Genomic DNA, 18,944 nt, shown 5'->3' with positions numbered 1-18,944 from the left:
GGTTTAGTCTTTACAAACAACAGACATTTCTCTTGACCTCCCAACAGACCCTGGGAATGTGGAGTAGTGAGGGACCAGCACTTCATAGATTTTCATTAACAACTCAGGAAAAGCAAAATATGCTCACAGAAAGCTGCCCTGGTAGGACTTGTGGTGCATCCCGTAGGGCTCCAGGGCTGGTTGGAGATATAACAGAAATAGAAGGCCTTTCCATCTTCTGAGATTCAAAAGAACTCGAACCTAAAAACACATGAGAAACACATGAACTTTCCATCCAAAACTTTGAAGCAAATTTGGATAACTTATGAATTGCTTTTTTCTTTGAATTGCATAAAGTTTGCATTTATACACAGTATAACTGGATTAATAGATAGAAAGATTTTAAACCGATGTATATAGCATGGTGAAAAAGACTGCCTGGATACCCTTACCCCAGATTAAACCTGCCATTTTTTGATTTATTTTAAATAACATATAACAAAGTGCTCCTCATATAGCAGTGATAAAGCATACCAAGTGTTTCAAATAAAATATTGTCCTCTGACAGAATTACACACTCTCCCTTCCAACCCAAACTATTCTATGATCTCAAATCTTTGACGAATAAACCCACATCTGTTGTATGGATTATACTCCTGGTAGCCTCCGAAATTTTAACTCCCAAGGAACTGGCACACAGTAAGGTATGCAGGACATGCATCTGGCATGGAGGATGCTCCGGCGCCTGCAGGATATCAGCAGTTCTCCACGAGCAAAGCAGAGCCCTCACAAATGAGATGAGCTCGTGAGAGGTGTAACAGCACTCGGTGGCCCCACAGGACCCTGTCCCAGGGAAGGTTTCTGGTTGCATCTCAGGCAAGGCTCAGATGAGAAAAGACTGGGAGCCGTAGCCCTCACACGCTCCAGCTGACACTCTTTACATGGGATAGTTCAAAAGAAAACCATTCTTTTGAAGCATGATAAACAAAAAGTTCACCTAACCAATTTTGCCTGTTAAGAAAAAAAGAAGCAAGAACTCTGGACTTAGACTGGATGGTGCAGGAGGTGGAATTCCGACACCATTTGACCTTTGGCAATCCCTTACACCTGTTTTCTCTCTTATGTTAGGGCAAGTAAATGTCTGTTTTGGGCCACAGCATGTATACCAGTATGGTTCTAACAACACAAGATATAGAAGAAAACAATAAAAACCTGCTAACGTTTGAAATCTGTATAGCTTTAATCAAATCTACATTGCTTCAAATTTAACACACACGACCAAAACCCAGTGAATTTTGTCATGCAGAAACCTCGGAGCCAATGCAGTCTCCCAGTGCTCATCTTTCATAAAATTCATAGCTGAAATGATTGTACTGGATACAAGACCATGCTTAGTGGAAGGAATGAGGCGTGTACTCACTAGACTCTAACGGGGGGTGAGAAGTCTCGGGAATCCGTGGAATATCACTAAAATGTGAATATACACATAGTAATTAGAAACAACAGAGATGACCTGCTGCAACAAATAAGTTTCTGTGACACATTTCTAGAAATGTGGATCTGTTTCGGTTTTAATGGGTTATAAGGGAAGAAACACATATTTTCCACTAGCATTCATGAAAATCTTACTAATGCAAACTACTTCTTTCAAGTTAAGGAACTAGCAGACATAACAATATGAGCACTACAGCGTTCATATTGTGGATGGATTCCACAATATTTTTACAACCAGAATAAAGTTAGAGAGCTTTTAGTAAGTGAAAGGTGGCAAAAGGTAGTACAGCTACGGATGTTCAGCTATTCTGGGGAGGAAGAAAAATCAAAAAAATAAGATATAGATTAACTCACTAGTAATTTTTATATAAACGTCTCAAGGAGTTCACGGAATGAAACTGATGAAAATGTCTTACAATAATAAAAAGAAAAAGCAAATTATCTTAGCAATGTTAAACAAACAAAAGAATAATGCATTTCTTCAAATGCTAAAAAAAAAAATAATAAAATCAAACAATATTACTATTGAGTATGGACATTTTTCAATATACACATACCCAGCACATATAGAGCTATAAGCAAAATCAAACTGGTTAAGTCCACACACATCTATCAAAATTTTGCCATCAATTTACTCTTCCATCAAAATCTGGATGATGCTAGCTCCTTGCTTTCCTCTGTTCTCAGCAATCATTGAAAACACATTGCAAGAGCAAAAGAAACAACTGTTATTGTACAAATGTTAGCAAAGCAGCAGAGCAGGAAAATGGAAACCAAGTTCTTCATTAAATTACTTGAAAATATTTTTATCTACACAAAATAATCCCAAATTGGGACTACAATAATATTTGTGAAGAACATTTACAAGATTTTAAGTCTAAAGCTGAGCATTTTAAAGGTATTCAGGCACTTCTCTGTTCAGTGAACCACTATCTTACTGACTTGGAAGTCAATAAAACTAAGACTTCTAGGTATATAAAAGTCACTTATGAAAAAGAAACAGGCAGTTAAGTCAGAAAAGGAATGTAACAGTGCCCAATCAGATAGTCTTAAATTTGCTTTTCATGTCCTTCAATTTAAACTTCTGGTGCCTGTGTTTTAAAAAAGCCTATTTCAGCTCCACGTTAATGTCTCGCATCACTTACATCTCACATCACTAAACAAGAACGTGCTTCTCTTTGCCTTGACTTTGTAATTCGAGAGTAATGTGGTTTCCTTAGACTCATGGAAATGTAACTGCTTTACTCATTCTTGACACAGCATAGAACTACTTTACAAACATATAAACAGATTAACGACCTGTGGCACAGCATTTTCTCTCTTTCCAAGGCAGAATTTCCAGGGCAATTCTCAGCAGTCTGAAATATTTACTTACCACATTTAAACTGATTTTTCTGCTCAATACAACATTAAGTTTGTAATGATATCTTGTGCTAGAATACGAACACTCTCATCTGCAGTATAGCATTGTTTGTAATACCATCGCACTTAGGATAGCTAAACGAAGGCTCCTATGTGCAAGGAGTGTTTCAGCACGGGAAGTGCAACCTACAGTGTCAAGTTTCATAATCCCTGGGTGGGTGAAGAAAAACACTAAAATGAATTTGGTTTGGATTTTTCTCTGTATTGATGACAATACAGTAAAAGAAAGCCTAAAAATAAGTGTCATATTACATATAGAAGCACTTAAGAATTGATTTATACTTACACTAAGGCACCATTGCGCTATTAGACCAACACAGAAAAGTCTAATAATAAACCAAGATGAGAATCAGATCCACACAGTTTACAAGAGGAAAAACAGACACTGGAATGAAGATACCACATCATGAAAAAAAAAGGTCAAGTTGAGAGTATTTTCCTCAAGTAGAGCTGGCAACGCAAAAGTTCTCACCAGGTAAAGGTAAATCACAAAAATAATCAGATCTTTCTCAAGACTTTATGCATCAGACAGGAAAGAACTGAAAGTACATTTTTTAAAATGTATTTTTCTAAACTCCTTGTAATTCATATGAAAAACCGACAGGAACAGTGGAGGCTAGAACATAAATTCCAACTCCAGACAAAAAGCATGTTTGCAATAGAAATGTTATTTGAAATCTCTAAAACTTTATAATACAATGGACAGGTTTTTAAAATATATATATATAATTTGTATATATAAATATATATATTTATTATATATATACACATAATGCATGTGTCTGTATGTGTGTATATGTGTGCATATATATATATAAATTATTGCTTAGGAAATTGCAACTGTACTATATTTATTTTTAAGTACAGCTCCACACCACATTGCAAGACACAAAAATAACAGAAAGAAATAAATTCAGTATGCAATATGGTACTGATCTCCAAACTCATGGCAGAGTATTCTAACAAGTTCTCTAACAGTTCTGCTTTCTGCTATTGATTTCAACATGTACATGAAGTAATGTAAAGCTATACTTCTGTCTATGCGTGAATTTCTCACAAATTCAACAATCCAGTTTACATAATCATTTCTTAAATATTACAATGCACACAAGAAAAACAACTGGTGTACTACACTTTATCAAAAGTATGAGTGGTATTTTTTTAAAATGTTGGCATTTTAATTAAAGAATGAAAATTCTAAAAAGACACTATAATCTAAAACTTGTTATGTAAGAAAATTAGTCTTATCTAGCCTGCTTTTATTTTTGGATTGCAGAAAGCATTCTAACACTATGATTTACAAAAAAGCTCTTCAGAAGAAATAGTAGCTCATGACTTAAAATGTTCAAAACTAGACAAGAGAAAGCAAATGGTAAAAACAAAGTAAGAAGTTGCACAACCACTTATTTAAAATAGTAACAAAATTTCACTCCCCTTTCGGAGCAATGCGAAGATCAGAAAAGTAATGTCAGACACACATCCAGTAAAGAGCTGCCGACATTGAACTTTGTCTTTCTATCTCTGCCTTGGAAGGCAAAGGTATTTTGTGGTCATATGTCACGTTACATAGGATTATCTTATGCCTGATTCTTCCACACCTCAATGAATACATAAATTAAACCAAACTATACCTTAGCTTGAGACTCCTCGGTGCAGAGCCATGGTTTGTGAGGGTCACTAGTTTGTAAAACACAGGAACAGCTATAATTTCCCTGAGGTCTATAGTCAAGAGCTTGATCACTGAAGACAAACCAGATTCAACTGTGGCTGCAACCCACACTTTTTTTAGATTGCCAGAAGCAATAGGGCCAGAAGCATAGTCCTCTACATCCTACAGAGTTTTCAGTTTCTGAGTACCTGTCCCCAGTGCTCAACCTACTATTTCCAAAAGCATTCCTTCCCATCGGAACCTGTAAATCAATCTGCAGTTTGCACTAATGACGTTACTTGCGCGACTCTGGAATTCAGTACTGCCTGCTTTGTGATGGGGGTTCAACCTCCTTGCGAGGACCTAGAGCACAGTAGCAGTCCCTGCACAGAGGAGCTGTATCACACCAGAGAAACAACAATTTTGGCAATATTACCTGTGGAAAATAAAGCAAAGATAGCTAGCAGCTGACAAAGAAAACAGAGACAAATGAAAAAAGATTTGGTTTACCTGTGCTATCCCACAGAGCTCACCCCAGCACACAAGAGACGGTGAGTTAGTTACCGTGCCAGGTTTCTTCTCCAAAAAGAATACTGCCAGAGGATTTTCTATGCTGCCCTATGTTAACCACCTCTCACGCTGTATGCATATTCATAGGTAATTCTTCCCCTCGTATTCAGATAGCCAGCCCATTAATTCTACTTTTTATAGGTTTCTTATCTACCTTGTGTTGCAATCACTAGCATTAGCGTCAATTAGTTTCTATGGAGTTTTCACCGTACTGTTGTGGTTATACTGTTTATTGTTGCTATGCCTTCATCTGCTAATAGTGTTACATGTTTCACATTTTTCTCTAATAAACATCCTACAATTATCCATTACTCAAAATTACATTTGCTGGTAGACACACAAATCCAAATTTACACGACTGAGCAAATTGTTTAGCCATCATTTTTGTAACTGGCAGTCTAATTTGCGGGCTTACAATCGTCCCATTATTCACTTATGCCAAAATGTGTCATATTTGGGCTTTTTAGACCTTATATGCTAGGACTTTTTAAATCGAGACCATTAAAAGTGATGGTACATTATTTGCATTATTAATACTGAGAGATGAAAACACGTAAATTATGCAGACGAAATATCATTTTTCAGGTCTTTCGGGAACCTATTTCCTCACAGGAATTTTAGGTGTAATGGATTACCACTTAATGCTGTATCAAGCAGCTTCAATTTTGCTGAGTCAGCACCTAAAGTAGACACACAACTTTGATATACTAGATTTGTTGGATCAAATAAAATTTGGTGTCATGAATTTGAAACAATCACATAGTTTGGATAACAAGGGGGAAAGTAATCTGTTAAAGCAAGCAAACAATTTCCCATTAGGTAATATAATTTACATAGATTATAATTATTTTTCAAAAAAAAAAAAAAAAAAAGAGAAAAGGAAAAGAGAACCCTGTGTAGTATGTTCTTTTTTGTTAATAAATACCAGGATTTCCTTCATTGTACAATGTCTGATACTTTTTGTTCTTTTAAGATGACAGACAGGTAAATCCCAGTCTGATACAAAACAACAGGGCTTTGACTCATTACTGCTGGAAAAGGGAAATAGCTTTAAATTTCAAAGTTACATGCTCTAGTCACTTTGGGATGTTTATTAGCTCTTCGCAGAAAAAAAACCCAAACCCAAAAAATCCTCAAAGAAAAAAAAACAACAAACAAAAAATATCAATCAAGACACAACACTACAAGAATTGTGCTGTCATAGTATGTAAAAACCTCCATGCCAAGACTCTATTTCTCTCAAAATAAAAGCACAATTTACGTGCTCTATTTTTGCCTATGTCTGGAAAAAATACGCATGGGTCATCCAAAGCAAAACTTTACATTTTACTGGTACTATTTCTGGGTGCACTTTTTCCAGTGTAAAATTCACTGCTCGTATTCAGACATTCTTTGATTTTGAATGCAATACATGTTCTGTGCCTCAGTTCACCAGTTGCAGTATTTTCTCTTGATTTTTCTTCAAGAATATGTCACTGGAATGTGGTCACCTTGTACTTCACTTTTTGAAGCTATTAGATTTGCCAAATCCATAAACCAAAAGAATTCAAATGGTTTAATAATGAAGTTATCGTAAAAGTTTGGGATGCATGACATTTGCAAACATACTGATAGCAATAAATATACCTAAAGCTCATTACTTAAAATACTAATCTAGCACTTTCCTTTTACAACAGTTGTACAAATCAATTTTCAGATTTTCTTCAACTGAGACACGGACTTCAAATCAGGTCCACTATCAACATATTTCTTTTCTGCTGATTTAAACATAAAAACTAGACTTCCAAAAATCTCCTTATGGCATTTTATTTTTAATTACAAAGACATAGGACTGAATTTGCAACTTTCAGTCAGGAATTTCTCCTAATTTATCTGACTAAAGAATGTAAAATAAGGTTTCTACTCCCCCACAGTCTCCATCTGGATGGTAATTTTAGCTTTTAACAACGACTATTATTGCATCAAGGTTTCATTTTCCATTATAAGGTCAAACTCATAACTGGAATTAGCAACGAATGTCAATTTTATTTAAGTACTTTTAATAGTGATTACCATTAAAAAGGCAGAACTCATTTGCAAAATATAGCTACACTTGCACAGTATAGACAAAACCAAAAATCAAAAGCTGATGTGAAATAAATTTTGAAGAATGTTTTAGTCAGAAAATTAATCAAGGTTTATTGTTTCTAAAAGTGAAAACTTATATATGAGACAGATAAAAATTATAATTAGGATGAAAACTAGCAAATTCAAAATGAAATAATCATGCATTCATAAGGAAGAAACAGTTTACCATCTACCTAGAGGACAGTGGTATTTAGAGACTTACAGTGAGTGCACATGAAATCTGGGAAGATGACAAACTACAGAGAGATTTAAATCCTTTTAATTTTTTTTTAAACTAGCCAAGAGTCACTTTTTACTGTTAATCATGTGACTCTGTTCTGCAATACAAATGTGAATTTACAATATCTGATGCATATTCAATCCTGTAAGACTTAGCTCAAAACAGTCCCAATAGAGTTGCGTTCGGGGAAGGAGTGTAGAATATCACTGAAACAATTGTGACAAATGCAGGGCCAATGGCACTAATCTTATCAATTGAAACAGATTTTATGATCTTTCTAAGGTTTATTTAGGAAATCAAAAATAGAAGAATTGTTATCACAAAACCCCAAACCTGGATTTATAAAAAATAAAAATTAAGATAAACATAACAAGTTAATGCTAATTTTTGATGAAACTTTTTGTTTCCACTTTTGATTTTGATGACAGTATCATTTAACGCTAAATATAGTTTTTTCAGTTAATAGTTTTGGTTTTCCTTTTCTTAGCTTTTAAAGAAGGCCTGTTTCAAATCCTGCTAGCATTGACTTATTAAAATTGTGCAATGCTCCACGTTTGCTGATGCTTCCTTCTACTCATGAAAACTTGCATAAGTTATTCTGATTTAGAGAAGCTAAAATCCTGAAAACCAGATTTTTCTCATGCACAGGTCCACTTGATACACCAATTTAGCTTTCCCACTTGGCAAAAACCTTGTGAGTACTTTGACCATATGGAAAACAACATTTATACATATATATCACTGCAAAGATCCAAGACTGTAAATGGCAGTGAAGAAAGTGGAATATACACCATGTCAATAATAGAAAGTGAATCATATTCCATTATTAAGAGATAAAAAATAATGAACTCATAAATAGTCCCTTTAAAAGTCCCATTAGTAGAAGAAATAACTGTACTTAAGAAGCAAGTCTTTAGCCTTACCCGATAGGCCTTGAAACAATAATTTCAACTTGAGGTTCTGATTTTGATTCTAAAATAATGTTGTAAACTTCTTCATTTGTAGCTCCAGGCAAGGGTTTACCATTCCATTCTAGAACTTCGTCCCCTTGAATTTAAAAAGAAGTTTATCTCATTTCCATATTCTTTTACACAGACACGCAAAACATTTATGAAATCTATATAACCAAGTAACATTGCCCAAAATCAATTAAAAAGCTATGCTGAAACCCAAAAAAAGGTTTCTGAGAAACTATGAAGGCTCGTTTCTCAGAACACAGCTACAATTCGTACACACAAAACATATTAAAGAAACCACTTGTGGAAACATATTAAGTATTTCCAAAATAATACAGGACCTGTTATTGCGCTATGAAATGAAAGAGTCTTTAAAAAAAAAAAAAAAAAATCTTTTATTAACTAGCAGTTAATAAGCTTTGAAAACAGCTAAATCTTCAAAAATGAAAAATATAAATACCTACTGTTAAGCCTTTAAAAATCATGACATTTTATTACAATTTATACACTGTACATTCAATTTCTCTACAAAAAGGACAGTCTGCATTGTCTGTGTCAAACGAACCAAAAAGAAAAGCAAGGAGTGAGTCACTATCCCCTGAGGATGTTAGAGGGCACAGAAAGGAAAACATGACGTGAAAGTTATTTAAACTTTCTTTTTTCAGCTTGCTATTTCTGGCATTTAAATAGTATGTACATTACACTGTATTTTGGCCTTATTATAAAAAGGTGAAAACCTTGAAAGGTAGTTTCTAAAGAAAGATCAGTATATACAACTGAACTGCAGGAACCATAGGGTACGTTTACACTCTTACACCCCATCATATGCAGCAGCCAAAACTTCACAATCACTATCTGATGCCACAAGTAACTAATTTTATGGACAACGATTTTATGTTTATCAGATTCAGTCAGGAACAACCCTTCAGCTGCTGGCTTTGCTCCTTTCTGAGGAGATCTAAGCCAAGGAAGTCCTTTTTTCCCAAACAGCCTGTTATTTTGGTATTTTAAGAAATGCTTTCAAAGCATTTTGGCATTCTTTAAAACATGAGGGCTTGCTAAAGACAGACTTAATAAATGCTTGCTGGCCTAAGTTTAATTTTCCACCACGTTGTTTAGCTGAAACAGTTTTAAATATTTCATATATTTATTACATAATCTTATGTCGTGGGGAACAGGAATTAGATATTGCCTAGGAACTTCATTTAAAATTTATACAACTCGGTAAAAACACACCCAGTTTCTTCTGTAATACTGACCGTATTTTAAAGCTAACAACAGTTATCAACTAACATGTTGGTTTTCCCCTAAAATATAATCTGATTTCTTTAGAGACAGTTGGCTTAATTTACAAAAGCATCCCAGGCCTTAAAAGGAACAAGATGTGGCCAGCTTTGCAATAGTTATAACTTAATAGCAAAACCCAACTGGTATATATGCTACATTTGTAACACTTAAAATCACAATTTAAATGTCATTTACACAGCAATGATTGATCACATTTTGAAGACAAAATAGGTGCAACATGGTTGAGAATCCTGAAGAGGAACATGGAGGTGCCTGGATCGCAATTTTAGAGGACTTAAGCAGCTTTTTTACTTTTGAGAGTCAATAGGAGATCAAACAAGTAAAAAAAAAAGAATTGCCAGGATGACTAAACATAAGATCATCACAGTCAGAATGCTAAATTAACAGATGTGGCTCCAATTAGTCTTACTGAAAACTAGATCCAAACGGAGATTTGAGTGAAATGACACTTCTGCTAGTTCTAACCAGATCACCACCATCCATCTTTTGCTCAGCTTGTCGAGTTATCTTTTTGACCAGCCAAGCCCTTTTACATTGTCTCCTTCATCTCATGTTCATAAGGCTTACATTCCGATTTCTGCTCTCAGTAATAGGCATGGAAACAGGAAAACATCATTCAGATACTCAAAAAAACCCTGGACATAAGCAAAACCCACTGGACATGGTCCTGTGCAACCTGCTCTAGCTGACCCTGCTTAAGCAGTGGGGTCAGGCTAGAGATCTCAAGAGGTCGTACCCACCTCAACCATTCTATGATCCTGTGATACACTGCCACAAATTCAGGTGAGAGAAACTCTCCGGTCTTAAGTCCCACTGGAGTAACACAGAGTCGCAAGTCAGTCAGTCAAGGAGCCCTTAGACACCTTACACTGTAGATGTTTAGGATAGCCAAGGTATCGGCACAAAGCTGGCTGGTGGAACCTACAGGACACCTGCACCCTTATGGAGCCACTTCTGCTGGTGGGGCATATATCCCAGGGTATCTAAGATGCCTCTAGAAAGGAATATTAATGCATCTTGCATTCTACCCCCACTTACTGATGCGTGTTCGGCAGACAAGGAAAGTTTTCAGACTTACGCTGCAAATCTCTGATTGCTTTCATATTGATTTCTAAAATAGTAATTTGGATTGGGAGATACCTCTGGGGGTCAGCTAGTTCCAACATCAAAGGATAGACCAGGTTGCTCAGAGATTTCACCAGATGAGATTTGGGTATCTCAAAGGAAGAATATGCAACATCTCTTCTGGGTAACCTGTTCTAAGCCTCAACTATCCTCTCTAGATACAAAAAAAAAAGATTTTCACAAACAGGATCTTACTCATTCAGCTTGTGCACATTGCCTCTTTGGTGATCAGTGTGCACTTCTGAGAACAGTCCAGCTCTGGGTTCTCTACAGCCTCCCATTAGACAGGTAAAAACAAGAATTAGACCCTCCCATAGTCTTTTCTTTGCCAGCCTGAGCACACCCACTTCTCTCAGCTTCTCATACACGATATGCTCCAGACCCATTATCAACTTTCTGTCCCTCTGCCCAACCTGGTCCAGTTTGTCAGGATCTCTCTTGTACTAGAGGAACCCAAACTGGACGCACTACTCCAGATACAGCCCATAAGCACCGAACAGAGAGCAACAACCACCTCTCAACCTGCTGGCAACAGTCGTCCTAATACAGCCCTGCACATGACTGGTGTTTGCTGCAAGGTGCTTTGCTGACTCACGTTCATCTTCTTGTCCTCCAGCACGTCCAGACACTTTTCTGCCAAGCTGCTTTCTAGCCGATTGGCTCCTAGTGTTTCCTGTTGCACTGGGTTATTTTGTTCCTGATGCAGGACTTCGTATTTGCCTTTGTTTAGATTTATGAGGTTTGCACAATTACTCAATGATTTACCAGCTAGCCAAATTTTGGAGGTTTTTCATAAAGACGAAAAAGTGTGTTTTCCTAACGGCAAGGACTCATTCATGCCTTTTTTTGTGTTTTACTCCCATACAATAAGATGAAAAGACTTTCATTCATTGAAAATATGCACAAAACAATGTATTTTTTTCCTGTGAAATTATTTTGGCTCTAAAAATATTTTTATAAATTAAAAATAGCTTTGACTTAAAACACAACCCGGACCAAACATTAGAAATGTAATATTTCAGCCCAAATAGTTCAAGATTAGTGGAAAGAAACTTATTTTCTATACTTATCATCTGCAATTAAAATCTATAAACAACTATAATAACTGGTGCTATCAATCCCATGTATATTGACTTGGTAAAAAAAAAAAATTAACAAATGCCAAAACGAAGTAGGGTATTTTTAGAGACTCATCTTTTCTACTTCTGTATTACTATTTTCTTCTAGCAGTTATCCTAAAATCATACAAGTTGTCATCACAGCTTCTGGATTCCTAAGAAGGCATTGCATAGACTTTGGTTTGCTAAGACAACACTTGGAAGGTAGTTGCTTAGAGCCACGGTAAAAATATAAACTGCTAAGAAGTAACTTGGAAAACCAACTGTTGTGCATAGTTCTCGCTTCATTTAGAAGCTTGAAATATGCCAACAGCACAGACACTTATTTTTAAGTGCAATATATACATCTTATATAAATGAAATATTTTAAGACCATTTTCTTGAGTTGTTTTCCATTTTTATTTGTAACAATTCACGTTGAAAGAAGCACTAATAAAGACCATTGTGTACACAGCGCATCAGCCTTCAGGTGACAGTATAGGGCAAGTAAAGTAACTGCAGTGAGCTTTGTTTGCCACGATGAAACAGTTTTAAAAAAACGTTTGCATTGCTTCTGCAGAGTGTAACAAGCAGCTCCTGAGCTAGCAAGCAAAAAGTTACATGTGACACTCAGCCCTGACACCAGCACTGATGAGGAGTGTCTTGTATTTTGCTCATACATCCAAGCAACTGGAGTTAATAATAAATTAGAAATGTAGGCAGCTGTGGCATTCCATAACAACATTACGGTATCATCCTATATTTAAAAAATATTAGCATATCACACAACCAATGTTAATATAAATTAACAGCCGCATTACAAAAAGCTGAAATTAACAGGCAATGTATTTTATATGCAACTAATTGATTTACCTGCTCTGAGATGCCCCACCACATCAGCCAAGCTACCTTTCTTCACTTTGGTAATGAAGGCACCGAGTCGTCCCAATTCTGTCATTTTTCCTCCAACAACCTGGTTAATCATAAATTTCTAAGTTTCCAAGCCACAAACCAGACATCATATCAGGCATAAATATATAGACATATCAGTTTTCACATTATTTTTAAAATTAAACCTAAAATATGCATAAGCAAAGCTATTGTCAATTTGGGCTTTACAGAGGCCTAAGGACAAAGGTAAAGATACAAAAAGGCCAGATCTACTTGAAAAGAAGTACAGCTGACACAGAATGTATAAAATTTGTATTCCTTTTGATGTGTTCGAGTAATCAATCTTATGCAGTTTGCTAAGTATCTAAATTTGTTGCAGAAAGAACGTTTCTTAATAAATGACAAAGAAAATGTACCTTTTACAAATAGATGTCTGTCACATGCTGAAGTTTAAATTGCAAGTACACATTAAATCAAATGTATGAAAATCCCAAAATGCAATTGGTACAATTAAAAACTTAGCAAATACAGTACTATGGAAGATGGGCAAACAGTTCAGAAGAACATTGCTATTGCTAAACCCCAGGCCCTCTCATGCAAGCACATGACAGGACAAAACAGCAACTTCTGGCTTTTGTTAACAGAACTGAACAGAGCTATTTTTGAAGATGACTGCATGATACAGAGATCAGGAAAATCAGAACAAAAGGTGCCCTCAAGAGATAAGATTTTTAATAAAATATTAACCAAGAAAATGTAATCTTGCTGACTTGCTATTCTCTTTAGCTTCCTTACTCTCTCCAGCCAGGTTGGGTTTTTTTTGTCAGGAGTATCCTGGGAGGTGTTTTATAATAAAAGGGAACAGTGGAACGCTACTTCATTAGGTATTATTTCCCTATGTTGCAATCCCAATAACTAGTAGGAGCTTTAATACAGATATATCTCCAAGAAAATCGAGAAGCCTACCTGCCAACAAGGTTGTCACAAGATAGTAAGTCAAATTTGCCAGTGGGGGCCTTAGCTTATATCATACAACATTGAAACACGAAAAATCAAAAAGAAGTTCTCTAATCTACATTTCCTACTAGGACCAACCTTTTTTCTCACATATTAAAAAAAAATAATTGCTTGCTGTCAGCAAAAATCAGCCTTGTGCTACAGACTGCTAGACAGCTAGTAGAGTGAAGCTGTTCTCATCTTCTGTACTCCCACGCCACGTTATCTCATTTCAAGGTGGATAAATGGCTCTTACCCAGGACATTACCAAGTTCACAAGGTTCTTTCCTGATTTAATTCCCACCATGATGAGCAGAACTGACAACGCACATCTCCATCACATGTGAGGGATTGAACTATCAGAAAACTAAATGCAAGGAACGGTTCAGTGTCAGTGCCCTCTGAATTAGAGTCAGTCCTAAGTGGATGGAAATATTTCATATTTTGCACCGTTTCTGCTGCACTCAGTGGGGACAGGAAGACACCCAAATTAAATTCTCTCAGTCATCTTTGGAGCTCCATATAGTTAAAAATATAACTTGAGAGAGAAATTCTTGAACTAGCACACTGTACTCCCCACCAGCTTCAGAAAGAGCACTCTCTCTCTTTTAAGCGTTCCGGCAATTTAGGAACATGAACCAATGTCTTAATTTTTGAGGCACCAGATTAACTGGAATTACATTTTTGTATAATCTCTGCTATGCTTTAAGGGGTTTTTTTGCAAATTTTTGTGTAAATGTTTAGTTTCATTCTACAAAATTTCTGTTCTGAATGGCTGTGTGGATTTTAAACACTGACCTTATAAACACTTGCAATCGGATGACATTTATGTATGTGGATTATGAGATGAATTACTTGACTGAAATGCAAACAGTAGAGCTAGAAAAGGCAGGACTCCACCAGTGCATTGCAACGTGCAATGTCTTGCAGACAAGAAGCTAAATGAACAGACACCTTTTAATCAAAATGGTTCAGCTCCTTTGCCATGCATGAGTGGAAGACTGCATAGCATGATTAAATACATTTACATTCATAATTTTTCTGAATAACTTCCAAAACTTAATAAAAATGAGGAATACATTTTTGTCAAATGACCACATAATTGGAGAGTCCTCTGATTTAATGTGTTGGACCTCTAGGTCTAAGGTCAGTGTAAGTTTCTTTCATTTAAGACATAAACCATGTAATACTTACTTTTAGCCCCAGTAATGCACCTGATTCTTTTGGCATGGTTGTTCTCTTGTTAAGAATAACACGCCCAATTAAGCGATCTCCCTCTTTAGAAGGCTGCCACGTTACGGGATGCTGTTAAAAAAACAAGCAGTGGAATTCAAGAAGTGCAACCATCTTCCTGTATTTAGATGCACATTTATAAACCAATAAAATCTCTGGATCATTATGTCACAGTAGACACAAACATCCTTCAGATGTGTTACATATTGCACTCAATCTTCTATTATTATATCTGTTGGACTCTGGCTTCGTTAAATATTTATGTCCACTGTAAAAAAAATATCAGCACTAAGTCTGCAGGTAGAATTATAATACAATTCAAAATTCAATACATTTAAACATTTAAAACATACCTTAGGTAATAAAATTAAACATTTACTTTTAAATTCCATGACCCTGCAAAGCCCATTCATAAATTCTCTTCTTTAGAATAATATACATGTTATACAGCTCTACTACATGGGTTCACTACATAATAAAAATCCAAATGATCTTTTCCCAGCCCAAGTCAATAGAAAAAGTCACTGATCTTTCCCAGAGCAGCATCACACTCACAGCTGCTTTTGTGGTGCGTAGTGAAATCTAGTGTCATGTCTATAAAAGAATTAAATTCAAGTTAAAATTCAGGCAATTTTACCAGTGTATATTTTAATGAAAATTTCTTTCTGATTTCAATTTCCATGATCCACTAAACCAAATTTTCGTGTAATTTGTATAGAATAATTTTTTACAACAAAATATCTATGCTGAACTGAATTAACCAGCAAACATTTTAATTCATACTTATGAACCTCTTTTTTTCCTATTTCTTACCGAACTAATAGGGGATGTCTCCCTGCTGTGCCACGTGGCAGGATCCAGCCAGTAATAATCCAAGTCACCTGGAAGAATATGAGTAGAAAGAAATGTGTAATCTCTCAAACAGGGAAATATGTATGAATGATTACTTCTGCATATATTAATGTTAATGTGCAATAGTTTGATGAAGCAAATACAAAACCTGCATTATGATTCAAATCAACTTATATCAATTTGAAAACAATATGGCCTAATAACATAAAAACTAAAAACACATAATAATGAGTTTATTTGGACCTCTGCTTTTTCATGAATTGCACCTCAGAATTGTCTTGTGCACTCCAGCTGGTTTTTACTTTGCCCATTCATCTTCCAAGAACGGACCCCAATGCATGTCGTTCGCAGCCCTCCTCCTCCCCCCACCTCCATAACAAACACACAGGACTACAGCTAACAGTGACACGAGAGAGAATACTCCACAAAATAGGCACTTAGCTATAGTTAAGGACAGAACAGTCAACCACACTCAGAAATCTGCAAAGTAGTTGATCAATACTGTGACAACGGGTACTGTACAGATGGAGAGGCACAGGAGCTGGTTAAGGGTAAGAGAGCACCAAAAAAACCAGCCACACAAATAGAGCAAATAGTACCAACAGCAGATAGGAGGTTGCAATCTTTCATTTTGATTGGGACAAACTTATATCCTATGTACGTCAAGAATAAACCCATGAATTACAGTGGTCTGGAAGCCGTGAGCCAAGGAGAAAAGGCAGCAGAGCGTAACACCACAGAGAGTATATATGAATTTATGGAAAGCTATGGAAACCAACAGTTTGACTTAATGTATTACAGCTGTAGAAGGCTGAGTTGGTAGCAAAAAAACTACCAACTTCACTGGCAGTTGTCTGTGATGGAGGACTGATGGAACTGTGCACTCCAAGGAAGAAAAGGACGAGGCAGGAATTGCAAGAGGAAGAATATCAGGGACTGCAATTCAGAGCACAATTTTCTTTACGAAGAAGAAGGGTGCAGGTGATAACCGGGAAGGACATAGGAGAATGATGCAGGCTAGAAGAGATCCAACAGAAGGCTAAATGTGAGACTGATACAGCAGGAACAATTCTGAAGGATTTTAGTGCTAGCACTAGTTTTAAACAGAATATACCTGTGAGCTCTGAACCTTGGTGTTATTTCATCCCTTTGGGCATTGCCACAGGGTATTAACAACAATGCAATAGAGTCCTTAGAAATGAGAACGACAACTCTTGTTGTCTCTTGCAATAACAGTAGTATGTAAAAGCTTGATCTGAAATAACCAAGAGATATTTTTGAATTTTATCTGAGAAAAAGTAGATGATTCTGCCGTTTACCTTACAATCCCTTTAAACACACAAACAAAAAACCCCACCAAACCAAAATCTAAACTATCACTTCAGAGGTTAGTTTTAGACCCTGATGGAGATTCAGTCACCTCTCACTGAGGTTTATATCCATACCTGCGCTTCAGGCATTTTTCACCCTCACTTTGGCAGAGAACCTTGGTCATTTGAAACATGTTAGTGGAACAGTTAGATAATACTGCTTTTTGAATTCACAAGTAATTTTTTTTTCCCCCCCAAGTCTTTAAATTATTATGTCCCAGAGTTAGTTTTCGTTACAGAACAACTCTTCATACGCTTTCCTAGGAACATCCCTACAAACTCTTTATGGGTCATTTAAAAACCACTGGGTAAAAATTCTACTTTATCATTAAAATCAGATACTGATTGACAATAGCCTCTGCAGTCTTGATATGCTCTATGTCTTCAGAAAACTTATTTTATTTATTATGTGCACTTTAGGCAATACATCTTCACTGTCTTATCTTATAAAACACATCTCTATAATACTACTGTTAAATCAATACTCTTACTAGCACACAGGCATCCAACAAGACCCCAAACAAAGCATGCTTCTAGCAAGAAAAAAAATACATTTATATGAAGAGTTTATTATTTTTGACTCTTTTTCGACAAATCTTTACATGCTGATTATGAAATACAATTTGTATTACTCTTTATAATCTGTAAAATCTTTAATTGTTTACCATCTACATGATCATGTGCACAAGCTTATTTTTAAACAGCTTAGTGATGATCATACGCATAACCACACGAGGCAGTTTGCGGTTGCATTAGCTACTGAAGTTCTGCAATTTTGGAGAGCTTAACTTCACATTAAAGATCTTTCAGTTTTATTTTTAGCAACGTTCCTTGCACCTCTATAGACTTCAAAATGGCAACGAGAACAACAACAAATCCACGAACCAGACTGCCACCCCCAGTGCTGGCAGTAAGCTGGGACCTGTGGCACAGAGCTCTCCCATTTTCAGTAATGGACTCGACAATAGCACCAAAAAGCAACTCTCTCTTGCGTGAGCTGGCCTGCCACAGGCAAAATACAACACACTTTGCCTCCATGTTTCACAGCTATTTGCTCAGCAATAGAGAAACGTTCAGGCAGGAATAAATGCCAGCTCCAGCACGCGGATGTGTGTGTCCAAGTGCTCAAAAACATTTCTGCTCTTGTCCCCATTGCTCCCTCGTCTTTTCCTCTTTCTTCCTTCCCCAGCTTCAGCTTCTGGGTCCCAGTTTCCTTGCTGCTCTTCCTCCTGGTTATTGCATATCCATGACCACTTGATTCATGCATCTAGCGTCCTTCCCCACCAAGTTCCTGCTGTAACCAGATCCTCTCGTACGTCTTCTGCTTGGCTAACCTGGTAATTTTCCCATCCTCACGAACTACCTACCCTTTGCTGCCTTTCTTCCCTGTCCATTTTGTTGTAATCATCTATCTTCTGTCTCCTTCTGCTTCTGGCTTTGGTGTCCTTTCTTTAGGTTGTGTATTTTAATCCCTCCCTCCCCTCACACCCCTCAGTATTAAGCTACATCCTCGCTATCCGCTCCTGCCCGCACCTTTAGCTTTCTGTCCCTTTCACCCCTCTTGTCTGTTCTGCGCTTTGGTAAATTCCAAACCATCAGCTACGTCCACCGCGGCCGGCCACGGCCACGGCCCTTTTGCCCTCTGCTCTCAGAAGG

General features: G+C 36.5%; 1 protein-coding gene across 50 annotated transcripts in view; it reads right to left on the bottom strand.

The window, feature by feature from the left end:
- Positions 1-18,944, bottom strand: part of RIMS1 (regulating synaptic membrane exocytosis 1) — a 335,886-nt gene that overhangs the window by 132,218 nt on the left and 184,724 nt on the right. For 29 of the 50 annotated variants that reach the window (XM_049817970.1, XM_049817920.1, XM_049817954.1 and 26 more), the window contains 7 exons: positions 15,880-15,947; positions 15,028-15,138; positions 12,820-12,919; positions 8,384-8,507; positions 1,828-1,884; positions 1,400-1,446; positions 128-240 (listed from right to left, as the gene is read on the bottom strand). In XM_049817970.1, coding sequence (XP_049673927.1) covers positions 128-240; positions 1,400-1,446; positions 1,828-1,884; positions 8,384-8,507; positions 12,820-12,919; positions 15,028-15,138; positions 15,880-15,947 — 620 coding nt within the window. Of the gene's footprint in view, positions 1-127; positions 241-1,399; positions 1,447-1,827; positions 1,885-8,383; positions 8,508-12,819; positions 12,920-15,027; positions 15,139-15,879; positions 15,948-18,655; positions 18,721-18,944 lie in introns of those variants that run through there. The other 21 variants (XM_049817925.1, XM_049817974.1, XM_049817937.1 and 18 more) reach the window with 2 other exon arrangements.

The sequence above is a fragment of the Accipiter gentilis genome, chromosome 15, assembly GCF_929443795.1.
Source record: "Accipiter gentilis chromosome 15, bAccGen1.1, whole genome shotgun sequence".
In the NCBI taxonomy this organism is placed as follows: Eukaryota; Metazoa; Chordata; class Aves; order Accipitriformes; family Accipitridae; genus Astur; species Astur gentilis.
Note: the sequence above shows the minus strand (reverse complement) of the source record. Positions and strands in the feature narration are given on the sequence as shown.